This window comes from Notothenia rossii (genome assembly GCF_949606895.1).
Source record: "Notothenia rossii genome assembly, chromosome: 3".
In the NCBI taxonomy this organism is placed as follows: domain Eukaryota; kingdom Metazoa; phylum Chordata; class Actinopteri; order Perciformes; family Nototheniidae; genus Notothenia; species Notothenia rossii.
In genome coordinates, this window is record NC_136901.1 from 10,342,232 (window position 1) to 10,356,995 (window position 14,764).

Sequence of the window (14,764 nt, forward strand, 5' to 3'; positions counted from 1 at the left end):
AGCAATTACACGGCTGTATATGAATCAATATTTTGTCCTCCTTTGAACTGCATCATTGCCCCCGACAAACACACACATACACACACACACACTTCACACACACGCCCTGAGATATATCTCATCCCCTCCAGAACACAATGGAGGTCATGACTGGGACACGACCCCATGGAGAGAAGAATAAACACTGATGCCGTGTCAAGGAGGGGGGAGGGGTGAGTGTTTAATTCAATATTTCTGCATACACACATGTATTGAAAGGTTAACAAATACATACATTTACTTCTACTTACTTCTTAAAGCTCACTTTTTTTAAATTGCTATTATGACATTTTTTAAAATATTTTAATTGCAATTTACTCTTACATATTACAAAGTGTTTTTTTCTGTGTGTATAAAATGTGTTCTGTTTTCATGTGAAAGCACTTTGAAACTCTCTCTGAAAGGTGCTATATGAATAAAGTATATTATTCATATATTTGTTATACTTATACTCTCTCAGAATATGAATATAAGCTGTCAAGCATCCTAGTTTGAGATGAGTGCACCACCATGTGGTTCTTTTTCACTATTACATGAGTTCAAACTTAATTTGACTTGTTTCATTGTCAAGTAATCCTGACAGTTCTTTCTCACATATAAAACAGTCATTAAAATGAAAGACAAATGTATATCAGAAATGAATCTGCACTGAAAAAACTGAAACGAAAAAGTACTAATATTAAGTTGAACCTAATATTTTTTTATTCAAACTTAATATGCTTTCAACTAACCTAATACAGTTATGTGACAAAATACATTTAATTAAAGCCAATGTTTCAGTTTTTTCAGCGTATGTATTTGCTCCGAACTTTAAAGCAGTACAATAGTATATCGATATTCTGGGTTTTGATCGTTTGCTAATTTGCAATGGCCCTAAATAACAACTATGCCAAGCAATATAAACAGTCAAGAGTTGGAAGTAACAATTAAAAAGGAGAAGTTTTAATTTAAATAACTCAAAAGTCAATATGGCATCTACACGTTAACAAAAGAGGCGTGTGTGAATCAATCAGCTGCTCTGAAATCAGATTACAAAGAGGAACGCGCGTCATATGTCACTCTTTCACGTGCATTCAAAGCAGCAAGCGCGCGCAGATGGCCCCTATTGAAAAGGCAAGGTGGGGGCCTCGAGATCAATTCAATTTGGTGTCCGGAAGATGGATGGATCCCTCCCCGAAGACACGGAGTTTATGAGTTTACAGGGGCTTTTGGTAAATAGGGGAGAAAAATGAACCCGTGTAAAAATGAAGACGAAGTGGGAAGAGATGCAGTTTATGAGACCCCCCCACACACTTATATTCAGTGTACAGCTGTGCAAATGGGATATTTTCCCGGGAAAAGCCACTTTACAGTCAGTCAGATGAGATGCTATGTTCAGGGGCCAATTACATTCAGTGTTTGATGAATAAGCTTTAAAGGGCCAATCCAAGTAGGTGCATGTATGCCGTTTACAGTTGAGGGTGGGATGTGGAATGACATTTAAAATAAATATATATGTAAATGCATAGGTTTCATATAAAGGTGACTGAACTGGCGTGTGAACGTCTGGAACAAAATGTCACCGCAGCAAAAGTAGGTGTAAAAAAATGATAGTAAACTTCAGTCTATTATGAACATAGTCTTCTGTTTATGTAGGCTGCTATACGAAAATAAATACTACCATTAAAAAGGAACAAATACTACATAGAACCAACATAAACTGTATTATGACAAGGAGAGAGCAAGGCTGGATTAACAAAAACAGGAAAATGATCCGGGCCCCAGACCCTCGAGGCCCTCAAGGTTGATCCGTTATGGCAATATGTTTTTGGTTTTTCAATTTGTGAGGTAAAGTGACTGAAGTTCGATATTACCTGAAATGCTGCAGGCCTCAAAGCAGTTCTTCCATCTAAACGTGATCCATAAGGGCCACAGCATATTTTGCCAAGCATGTTGAGCTGCAAATAATGTGAGGACAAAAGAAACGTTAAATACAAAATGTGCAATTCAATTGTTAGGATGAGAAAAGCTTACAAAAAAAGAGATTCCCAGCAAAAACTCACCTATTCCAACTTCTCAAATTCATTTCATTTCATTTCAAACCTTTATTTACCCAGGTGTATCCCATTGAGATCATTGATCTCTTTTTCAAGGGAGAACTGCTCAAGTAGGTTCCACATGAAACAAAAAACATAAACAGAACAACAAAAAGGACATCATACAGCATCATTACAGGGATTACAATTTCTATCCACATGAGCAGATACCAACAGCTTCCGATTGAGTAGCATCCAACCGAGCTTTAAAAACATGTAGTGGCACCAGATTGCTTTTGTTTCCATTTCAGTTGCAGAATATTCCAAGACATTGGAGCTGCGCATCTAAAAGCTGTCTTCCCTAAGACAGTCCTAGCACTTGGCACATTTAATAAAACCACAGCATTCGATCTCAGGCAGTAGCCACTTACAATTTTCCGTGAGATCAGGGAGCAGATATAAGATGGAAGTTTCCCTAACATGGCTTTGTATATGAAAATGTACCAGTGACTGAGCCTCCGTACAGTTAGTGAAGGCAAACCAGCCCTTGCATACAGGGTACAGTGATGGGTTAATGCTTTACGGTTTGTCACAAATCTCAGCGCCCTGTGATACGCAGCATCTAACTTGACCAGGCAATTGACCGGTGCATTCATATAAATCCGATCACCATAGTCCAGCGCAGGTAAAAAGGTCACAGTGACTAGCCTTTTCCTGGCCTCAAGTGAGAAACAGGACTTGTTCCTGTAGAAGAAACCTAGCCTAACCCTCAGCTTTTTAAGCAGGTTATTGACATGACGTTTAAAAGAGAGACAATCATCAAGCCAGATACCAAGGTATTTGTAACAGGTAACCACTTCAAGTTTTATTCCTTGTGTAGTTACAATATCTACAACAGGCTCTGGTGTCTTTTTAGCTTTTGAAAAGAGCATTACCTTGGTTTTATCAACATTTAAAAGAAGCTTTAGTTCAGAGAGCTGAGTCTGAATAATATTAAAACAGCTTGCAATTCAACACCAGCCTCCTTAATGGAGGGACCTGCACAGTACATCACGGTATCGTCCGCATAAAAATGTAAGGTTGCTCCATCGACATTTTCACCTAAACTATTGATGTAGATGGAGAATAAAACTGGACCTAAAACAGAACCTTGAGGAACACCATTAGTAATGTGTAACCACTCAGAAGACAGCCCATCAAAATGAATAGATTGGGACCTTTCAGAGAGGTAGTTCACAAACCACCCCACTGCATGGCTGGATATGCCAATACTGAGTAGCCTCTGCTTTAAGATGCGATGATCGACGGTATCAAACGCTTTGGAAAGATCAATAAAAATACTCGCCACATCATTCACCACTTTCATTGTGGCAGTGATGGTGCTATGTTGCTTTCTGAAGCCTGACTGATGTTTAGACAGGATTTCATTTGTACATAAAAACACCTTTACCTGTTCACTCACTAGGCGTTCATGAACCTTAGCCAGAGCTGATAATTTAGAGATGGGCCTATAATTATTTAATAAAGTGGCCTCCCCACCTTTTAGAAAAGGCATACGCTGACTTCCACAATTTTGGAATTGTGTTTGAGCTGAGGGAGAGGTTAAAAAGAGTAGTAAAAGGTGGAGCAATACAATCTGAAGCTATCTTTAAAAAGAAAGGTTCTACGTTGTCCGGACCAGCCAGTTTCTTAGGATCTAACTTGGTTAATGCTTCACGAACAACATCAACAGTAAAAGGAGTAAAACTAAAAGGATTTTCCAAAACACATTTTTCAGAGTCACAGACTGTGGTGTTCACAGAAGCAGAGTTAGTAACAGAATCAAACAGAGAGCCACAGGACACAAAATGCTCATTAAAACAATTTAACATAGTGGCCCTGTCCGATATGGTGCCAGATGCTGTGGTAAGGCACAGAGGTAGCTCATTACGGATTTCACCGGTGGATATCGATTTTATGGCTTTCCAACATTTTCCAGGATTATTCAGGTTCTTTGTGGTAACTGACAGATAATACTTAGACTTAGCACTTTTTATTTGTGAAGTGAAGCTATTCCTTAGCTGCCTAAAACGCAGCCATTCTACCTCTGAGCCTGATTTCCTAGCCTTTGCCCAGGCCTTATTTCTCTCATGTAGGAGACTAGACAATTCAGCAGAAAACCAACCAACTCTCTTCACTCTAAATATACGCAGGGGTGCATGTCTATCTATAATTTCCATAAAACCAAGATAAAAATAAGACCATGCAGTTTCTACATCAGCACACAGATCAATTTTACCCCAATCAAACCCAAACAGATCACGTACAAAGCCCTGCTCCACAAAATGTTTTTTGTCTCTCTTACTGATAATGCAAGGTTTACCCTTTTGGACTTTTGTGTCCCTAATTGTGGCTATAGCACAGTGATCACTCAGATCATTTGCAAATACTCCCACAGATGAGTATTTATGGGGCACATTAGTTAAATTGAGATAAATTAGATCAATTGTGGTTATCTTTGTATTTTGATGGCAAACTAAATATCTTGGACTGTTTGACAAGCAAAACAAGACGCTTAAAAACGACAAAATAGAGTCTGGATAGTTGCATTTGCTGCTATTTGCTGACATTGTATATAGATCATCTGATTAATTGGTCAATTAAGAAAATTATTTTATGCAATAATGACTAAATGTTTTGAAATTGAGTCGGACAGATAAGCAAATCATTCATTTTGGAGTCATTAAAACAGGGGATTAAAGTTGAGATAATGTCTTTATGTTTCTTTAATTGCAAATCTACATCTTGGCTGTGGCCCCTTTGACAGGGAAAGGGGACAGCAGGGTGTTGAATAAACTCCGTCCTGACTCATGGTGACTCACAAGCGCTGAGGCGACCACAACAAAGGCCAACAATTGGATTTAAAGATCTTAACCAAATTGAAACCCAATGAATATCAGTGTTTTAACTGGGCAGATTGGGCCGTGTGCCGGGCCTAATGCATGCACACACCTCCTGACAGGCCGGGTACAGATGGTCCGAGCGTGAGTCTGAATGAGAGGGGGACCATCCGCGCTGCTGACGCATTGTGGGGGGACGTCGTCTTCAATACAGCACTTAATGAGAACAGACTGACTCTTTCTCCCTCCCCTCCCCTTCTCCATCCTCCGACCATTCTCCTCTCCCCCTCCTCTCTCTCTGATTCTCCACTTCTCCTCTCCTCTGCCCATTTCCATCTGTTTGGAGACAAAGGGCCATGAGCCAGCTCGAGCCCCGGGACCCTGCTGGTGAAGGAGGCAGGAAGAATACGGCCCATCCCGGGGGCTGCATTTCAACACATGGACCAGGCTTTGTACTTCTGCTGCACGAGCACCCTTCATGCTGCACACACACTTGGGATGTGCAGGCTTCACCTACAAACACACACCTCTATGAGGGAGAAAAGATGGGGCGGGAGGTTGCAATATTAACGGGGGAGTTCTCCCCTTGAACATGAACACTTTCATAATATGTGAAGAATAAAAGCCAGGGCGCAAAAATGAGGCAGCACCAAAAGCCCCAAGTGTTGTTCTCGTACTGTGAACATATGGCTGTTTGTTGTCATACTCTCCCTCCCTGTCCAATTTACACAGAGCTAGTGAGCCCTCAGAATTAAATGTGTGTGTGTGTGGGTGTGTGTGTGTGTGTGTGTGTGTGTGTGTGTGTGTGTGTGTGTGTGTGTGTGTGTGTGTGTGTGTGTGTGTGTGTACCTGAATGGTGATGAGGAGGATGCCCTGACGCTGATAATGGCCGCTGTATAATCCCCTGCTGTCTGCACACACCTCTTGACATATGGTCACTCCTTGGCCTCCACCATTACATAAACCCACAGTGCATAATGGTGGGGGTGGGGGGGGGGATGTTTTGGTGAAACATGGTACTTTCTCACGCACACACACACACCACACACTCACACACACACACACACACACACACACACACACACACACACACACACACACACACACACACACACACACACACACACACACACACACACACACACACACACACACACACACACACATGCAGCGGCCACACTGTCAGCCAGGCTGTTCGCCGCCCTCAGCAGTTTGGGCTTCGCCTGTCACTTTCCTCTCCCCTGCCCCTTCTGGGGGTTTGTAAAGAATAAATTGAAGAGGACTCGTGCTACGGAAGCTTTTGGGATGAGGAGCACAAATGGCCTTGTAGTGCTTCACGGAGACGTGCAGATGGACTCCTCCATTCAATAAGCTGCAGCAGAAGTCCATGTCCACCCCTGCCAGAATCACAGAGCTTGTTTTGTGTTCTGAAGAGGACAATCTGTTGATGCAACATATTGGGCTTCTTTTCTTTTTTTAAAGACAGAGCTGTCTTTAATATTGGACCAGTCCGGTTGGAATGGTGTCTAATTAGAATCAAATGATGATCAAATGATGATCAAACATTTAAATGAATGGTTTTGTATGTGATGCAAAGTGCTGGAAGAATGAAACAAATATGCCGCCTTTACTTTGTGACTTGCGTGACAGTCTTCTTCTAAGTGACATATTTTAACTGTGTCTTTGGACAGACCAGGAATCAGAATGACATAACTTCTCTGGCTGCAAATTCAATGACACAAAAATGCGTCAAAATGTTACAACGTGAGCGAAAAATGTGCCTGTTTTAGTGTTTGCATCATAAACATACAAAGAAAAAGAAAAAGAAAGGAGAGAAACTGGAAGGAAATAACAGAAAGAGTAGTAGTTTCTGCATTCTGAGTTCAAGCCAGGGCTAAACCAAACACAGTCGGAGCACCCGTTGCTAGCTAGCCTGAAGCTAACGTCTGAACAGTTGGTGTATTGGCTGTTTGGGGCGAATTAACACCAACAGTCCATTGGTGCGAATGACCAACGGCACACATTTGCTAACAGTGTCCAATGTAGCATTACATATAACAGGATGATATTTCCCAACATATCTCTTCAGTCTATTGCTTTAAATCCGCCCCAAGCTGCTACTACCGAGCCTCAGAAACTGTTAACACAACATTGACACATTTTCACCTTTAGAGTGTCCAGTATTCTCTCTATTTTAGCTCTGTTTATGGTCTCCAACAACTCCTGAGGGGAGAATATGTCTCTTTAAATGCTAAATACTCCACTATGTTCACTAGCTAGTTTCTACATGTGTGTGTTTGCTGAGGAGGTTCTATGCACATGGTCTAGTAGTGGGAGTGAAGCGAACAGTAAAGTTGTGTACATTTCAGTATGTCGAGGGATTGCAGATTGAGATTCTCAACTGTCACATACTTGTTAAAAGAATGATAAATTAAAGGCAGCAAGCTTACTCAGTAAAGTCTATTGCACAACTTCAAGTTTTTACCCGCCACAAGTTATTGGACATACCGGAACGAGTAATCCTGCAGCAGCAAGGCCCCTGGTGGTATTGAAATGAGCAAAATTGCGTTTTACTTCTCATGAATGCATCTTTTCATGAGAGGAACCATTGTGCCATATCTTCTGTGGAAAGTTGCTTTAAAGTTAGTTTCCAAAAATGTCAATCTGACTTGTACAGCAGCCTTGTCCCCATACAAACTTCCGGGGCCCGTGTGGGTGCAGCTGAAGGTAAAACAAGGTGGATGACTGACAGACTGACAGGCGCCAAATGGAAAAGAATAAGCACACAGGGGGCCCTTGAGCTGAAAAGCAAAGTACATTTCATGCAACCTTCGGTCTCCACGGATAAAAAGATTTGGAACAGGCAACATGGATTCACTAAAATCACTGCAGCTGCCACCTGAGAGAGAGAGAGAGAGAGAGAGAGAGAGAGAGAGAGAGAGAGAGAGAGAGAGAGAGAGAGAGAGAGGGAGAGAGAAAAAGAGATAGATAGACTTTGATAATTTGACCTATGTATTCTGCTCCCCAATTGGAACAGCTTATGTGGCATTTCCTGGGTGAAGGGTTTGATTCCCAAAGGGCCAACCAATGCTTGTGCAAAATAAAATAAAAGGTTCAGTAAAATGATAATCTGATGTGGATAAAAGCATTCACACATCTCCTGCTCTGTAACTCAACTACACGCTTTTTATAGCCCAATCGATGGGAATGGCCGTTATATATCACAGATGAATATAAATATTTGGATCTTTTTGTTCATACCATTTGGCAATATTACATCTCGGCGCTCGCTCGCTCATAAATTTCCATCTCTCCCATCCCTCCTCTCTTCCCGGGTTTCCCACGGGAGGTGCCAGACGGCCAGTAATTTGGTTGTCTTGGCTCGTCTGGAGTAACACCTGCCCCCCCTCTCTGGGGAGGAGAGCCTTTCAGCCAGGAGCACACATGGAGGCTACCACTGCCTTTAGCTGCTGACCACTGTGTGTGTGTGTGTGTGTGTGTGTGTGTGTGTGTGTGTGTGTGTGTGTGTGTGTGTGTGTGTGTGTGTGTGTGTGTGTGTGCGTGTGCGTGTGCGTGTGTGTGTGTGTGTGTGTGTGTGTGTGTGTGTGAGAGAGAGAGAGAGAGAGAGAGAAAGAGAGATATGTGTGTGTGCGCACAGATTTGTTTTTAATATCTGTATTGGTGTGCACTCTCTTGTATTGTATGTGTGTACAGTAGGATATGTGTGAGTGTGCCAAATTGGTTTGCTTCTTTCCCCATGCATTGTGTGTGTGTGTGTGTGTGTGTGTGTGTGTGTGTGTGTGTGTGTGTGTGTGTGTGTGTGTGTGTGTACAGTAGACTATATGTTGGACTGATTTGCACTTATAGCACCCAGCGCATGTGCACGTGCACGCGCGTCAAAGAGCACGAGCCTTACGTCATCCTGCTCAGTATCCATCATGCCAATCAGCTGGATATTTACAGCTGTCGCTATTTTTTCCATGCATTTCAAAAACATTTGTAACAAAAATATTTCAAACCAGGAGAGGGATTTTTCAAGTATTTCCGTTTTAATTAAAAATAAAAGCGGAAAATATGAAAGTTTGTTCATTAGAAACCAGCTGTCACAGACACCTCTACTACAAAAGATCTGCATAAAGCAACAAGTAGCCTACACAACCCTGAAGAGACACAAAATCTTTGGATAGAGGATATGTTTGTTTTTTTCCTTCACTATAAAATGACTTATTGGATTTTCGTAATACAAAGCATGACACAAATAAATAAATAAACCAAAATATAACATCAAAGCATTGAGGAGAATAAATTCAGACTATTATTTCAAAATGATCAGTGTTATTTTTTGGTAACAGCAAAAAAGAGGGTTGCTTCTGATGAGCCCGTTTATTACATTTTTCTGACATTTTGAAATTGCAAATTTGAGCAGCCCGTTTCTTATTCTTCGAGCAACACAACGGTGGAGGGAAATAAACATTTATGGGGCCATTGGACCCCATCTTGAAGTGCTTATCGTTGCTATTGATAGGCAATAGACGTGACATTAAAATAAATATAAAAATGACATACATCAAACATACACCAAACGAATAAATGATGGAGTAACAGAACGGCCCTTTTGTAACAGAACACCATCACTTTCCAAGTTCAATTCACAGCCTAAAATATAGAAGCAACAAAACAATATACATTTATACAAAAAGACGCCAGCCTATGATATAAACATAAATACATTAGCCTTAAATATAAACACAATTAAATAAATAATTCCATACACTTTAAAAAAATTATTAAGGTCACAATTGTATATGTCATAAGTGGCACTTACGCATTTTTTTTCTTCCTTCACGGAACACATCATCTAAACTAGATCTAAAGCAGCTATCTCTTTACATCCTTCCTCTCGATGTGAAATGTGTTAATTATTAGACCTCAGATTTGTACAGTGAGGGCAGGACTGTGATTTAAATATATCCATGACATTAGGATTTAACTAATATCATTTCAAAACCAAATTCTTGATATCCCTCCACATTTCTCCCTCCTCTCCTCCAGCTCCGGGAGGGGGACATGAATGCCTGCGGGGCCCCTGCAGCCCACCCCCCCACCCCCCACTGCATGTTGGGTGATAATCATAATTCTCATTATTGCATCTAACAGCTCCTCGGCGCTTGTTGCTTTTTGTTCACAGGTCTGGGCTGGAAGTTGTGCATTTTTTCCCACAACTTTTAAACCCCCGTCACAATAACCAAGACTGCGGGGGGAGGGGGGGGGGCAACTCAGTCAACTGGCAGGTATGGCAAAGTCCCAGCATCCGAGGATCCGGGGACAAGAGGGGAATATTTCATAGATTTGTATTTTAAGTGAGCTGATTCTGTTGTAATTAAAACCTAAATATTGAATTTGAGTCCCTGCATTTCACTCATATTGTAGCACACAAATATTGTCCTTAACCTCCAATCATTTAACGTTATTCTGTTTTTTTAAACACATTTTCTCCAGGTCATCTCTGCACTAAATGAAAGGCTACGAAAATATCGCGTATCCGTCCCCCTCCTCAGCCAACCTTGCCATACCCAACTGACGCACAGCATTTACGCGCTTGAGTCTTCAGCCCAAACCAAAGCATGTCTGTTTCATGGGGGGGTGGGGGTCACTTTTAAACATCCAGCACGTGATTGAGATAGGAGATGTAGCATATAGCCAGTCTGAGTATTTCGATCTTGGAGAGTTTTTTGTCCGGGGGCAAGGTGGGGAGTAATTTCCTCAGCTCGGCGAAGGCCACGTTGAACGCCTCCACCCGAATCCGCTCTCTGGTAGCGTGGGCCGAGCGGTACTTGGCCGTGGCCCTCCTCCGCCTCCTCTTCTCCTCCCGGCTAAGGGGCTGGTCAGATCTGCATCTGGGCCGGTCCTCGCCCTCCGTGCAGGGCTCGTCCGAGGTGCAGCCGGTGGACTTGAGGCCGTTGAGGATGGACTCCGGGTCGGACTGAGTCCAGGAGAGGTCGGCCTCCGTCTGGTCCGGACTGAGCATCATCTTTATTCTCTGTTGGCTGTCACTCCTACGTGAGAAACTGTAGTGAGGACAGAACAACAATTAAGCATTTATTTATATTCTCCCCAAAACTGCACTTGAATGTCCTAAAAACATTTCTACATTTTAAATTACGAGCCTCCTCGATGCATCTTCAATAATGAGAAAATGTCAATTAAACGGAATTGTGTTTAGTGTTTCTGCCACCCCGAGGCCCAAGTATGAGAGATGCCCCAGCGGGGGCTTGTCTGGGTGCCAGGGCCCCCCATAAACCCAAAATCAGTCTACGTTCGTTGCATAATAACATTAAACTCCATAAATAATAAATGCATCCAACAATTCGTGTAATGGATAATTGATCAATGCCTAAGGCCTTACTAATTAGGAAAACACATTTTAAAGTCTCGTTTTTTCGTTCGAAATTATTATTATTTTGTTTGATAATCCTTACAATAAAGAAATGCGTAAGTTGTGATCATTTTTAGGAGGAGAAAGTCCCTTTTTTGTGAATTAACATAATCAGAATGTGCCATCTGTCACAGTGTGATGAACACATCTGCTTGGCTGAGGCCAGAGAGACTTGACAGCATGGAGGCAAAGAAGGAAGAATAATGTTGACATCTGCTGGACATGGAACTAATGGAGATATGTGTTTTTAAAAAACGAGGAAAGTAAAAATAAAGAACTTGGCAGCACAACAAATCATCAAATTGGGGGACAAACATTTTAATAACAAACTTTCATATGGAAAAAAATCCATTTAAAAATTGAGACTCACCTTGACAAATAATTTGGAAGCAAAACTCTTCTGGAAACGAACTTAAAAAGCGCGCTTTGGCGGAGCTTCAACTCCAAATTAAGTCATATTCCACCGAAACAACCATCAGATGTTCAACAGATGCACCTTCAGACTCTCCGAAATAAAATAATCTATCTGGACTCTGTCAGCATGGAAACTTGCAGCATGGGGGGTCACAAGTCAGGCAGGGTGAATGCTCCTGCACGAGACAAATGTGATAATACAAACAAAAAAAGAGAGATAAGAGTGATGAGTCAGTCCGTGGGATCCAGAGACAAAAGAAGAGACAGTGGAGAACTCGTCCCTGGAAGATGGGGATGAAGGGGGAGATAAGCGAGGCTCTCCCGTGTCAGGGTGCAGAGGATCGGATGCAGCTCACAGATAATCCCCCTCTCTCTCTGGCTCTTCCTCCAGCCTTTCTTCCACACAGTGTCATATGCAAGATAAGATCCAAACGATCCCGGCTAATAAAGGCTCACTTCAGGGACGGAATATATTTGAGGAATGGTATTGTCTGACGCCGCCCCCTCTCTCTCTCTCTCTCTCCCTCACAAACACACACCTCCTCCCTCCCTCTCTCCCCCCTCCCTCCTCACGCCCCTCAGCCCTCAGGCTCTTTCTCCCGTGGGAGTACAGTGGGCAAAGGGAAAGCAGAGATGTGTGCATGATAAAAGATGGGGAGGGAAATAAAGAAGGTTTTCAGTGGTGATTGGAAAAAGTAAATACAGATAGGTATGGGAGTTTTTTAATCTGATTATAAAAGGGTCTTTATACTTCTATTTCATTGTCATTTAAGATAAAATGAGATAAGATAAGGGATTGTTTTCCCCAAGAGGGTCATTCAACAACACTGGAAAAGTCAGTCAGTTTAGTTTACATCTTTGTGTCATGTTGGCTTTAATGTTTTCATAATCTTATTGTATTTTATTTTGAAATGACACTCGACACTGACATTTGGTCCTGTCAAAATGCCCCTTTGATTGTTAACACGTTTTGGTGAAAATTGGAATGAAGCAGACTCAGGTGTTTGTCACTGAAGAAAAAGTATTGTCTTTGGTTATAGCTAACATCCATGCCTGATTAAATAAAAACAACAAATGACAATAATAACTCATAACTTAAGTTAGTCAACATGGGGGGAAAAGACACTGATGCTGTCCAAATCACTCTTTCAACCAAAAAGAAAATACATGTTTGACACTTTTATTATTTTCTTAAGCCCAAGGGAAAAACAGTGTGAGGAAAAACACATAACCTATTTTCCTGCACTATTTGAGCTATTAGAAAATATTAAAAGTGACTAAATTAAGCCCATGCTAAGGGTTACTAGCCTTCACAGCTGCCCCCTTAACCATTCTGTGCTGCCAAAGTTAAAACAAATCTTGATTTCATGTTACTTTCATGGCACTGCTGCGATTCCACGGAGAGAGAAAAAGAAAAGACAAGAGAATAAAGAGAGAGGAAGTTCTGATATTTAAAACTTTGAACTTTACTCTCTCTTTTCAGTATTACAGCTGTCGAATAAATACAGTTCAAGTAGAGTATCCCATTGAAATGTAAAACAGCATAACATGGAAATATTACATTAAGTGTCTTAAGAAACAGTTTAAGGAAATGTATTGTAACCTGTTGGATGCTCTAAAGTTTCTCCTCTCTTCCTCCCTTCTTCCCGCCCTCTTGCCATGATGCCCTCCTGTGCCCGGTGGCAGCGCCGGGTCACGAGGGCCGGGCTACAGAGGGGGGGGGGGGGGGGGCAGTGGGCAGCGAGTGTGGGGACTAGCTGCGCCTAACGAGGTGATTAAAACGATAAGGGGAAGCACGGATGACTAGCCGTGGCCCGCAGCCACCGCCATGCTTATTGCCACACAAACACACACACGCACACACACACACACACACACACACACACACACACACACACACACACACACACACACACACACACACACACACACACACACACACACACACACACACACACACACACACACACACACACACACAAACACACTGAGAGTGAGAGAGAAGTACCATAGAGCCAGAAAGACAATATCGGTGAAAACTCAGCATGTTTGTGTGCTTGAGAGAGAGAGAGAGAGAGAGAGAGAGAGAGAGAGTGTGTGTGTGTGTGTGTGTGTGTGTGTGTGTGTGTGTGTGTGTGTGTGTGTGTGTGTGTGTGTGTGTGTGTGTGTTTGTGTGTGTGTGTGTGAGTTGACGGACAGCTCGCCGTGGGCTCCGGCCGGGTCCACGGAGTGTGTGTGACACAGAGAGACTCACAGCGGGGTGTATCGGAGACATGTCAGGACCAGGAGACAGAGGCCTCCTGACAGCTGGAGCCCACGGACACACACACACACGGCCCACCACCCTAATTGCTCCACAGACGGAGAAGTGGAGATGGTCTGCACTCGCTGGTCTGCGTCACCCCCCCCCCCCCTCCCCCACCCTCCCTCAGTCCGCCAGGCCTTTGGCCAAAGACATGAAGGACCCCTCCAAGGCTGTTTTGTTTGTGCCTGCTGCAATTACATCCCACAGCTGATGTAGGGCGGTGCACACGGGTGGTGCAGTCACCAGAGGATGGTCATTTCAGGCAGAGGGTGACACTCGCTGTAGTCAAGATGTTTCTGGTAAAGACTTTGTGTTGGTGGCCTGAAACTCACATTAGATCATACTTCTGTTTTAGAACATGTCAGTAACATGTAATACTTCATGAAGATCCAGAAACATGAAAATGCAGTTCATCCTTTTTCACTAAAGTGCTTCTTGCTAACATGTTTCTTTCTGATAAATGGAAAGACATTATTTAAAATGCACATTAAGGTGTTGATATCGCTATTTTTGTCAATTTGCTTCTGAAGATTTCTCCTAAATTCACCAAAGAATAACAAGAATGATAGATAATATATGTACTATGATCATGTTTGTAAAATGCCTATATCAACATCTCATCTGCATATTCAATCACGTGTTCTCTTCCACATCGACATCCCCTTTAAAATAATAA

At 42.3% G+C, this 14,764-nt stretch overlaps 2 protein-coding genes across 2 annotated transcripts in view; both read right to left on the reverse strand.

The window, feature by feature from the left end:
- LOC307031544 (vang-like protein 1) overlaps positions 1–2,020 on the reverse strand; it is a 46,624-nt gene extending 44,604 nt beyond the window's left edge. Inside the window, exon 1 of the mRNA XM_079668742.1 lies at positions 1,893–2,020. The gene's annotated coding sequence lies outside the window, so the exon portion shown is untranslated. The remainder of the gene's footprint in view (positions 1–1,892) is intronic.
- Positions 2,021–10,129: 8,109 nt separating this feature from the next.
- Positions 10,130–12,069, reverse strand: LOC307031571 (helix-loop-helix protein 2-like). The gene is made up of 2 exons (XM_079668784.1): positions 11,740–12,069; positions 10,130–11,001 (listed from the first exon to the last, which is right to left on the reverse strand). Exon 2 carries the CDS (start codon positions 10,962–10,964, stop codon positions 10,590–10,592), a length of 375 nt encoding a protein of 124 aa, XP_079524910.1. The 5' UTR covers positions 10,965–11,001; positions 11,740–12,069; the 3' UTR covers positions 10,130–10,589.
- Positions 12,070–14,764: the final 2,695 nt, after the last annotated feature.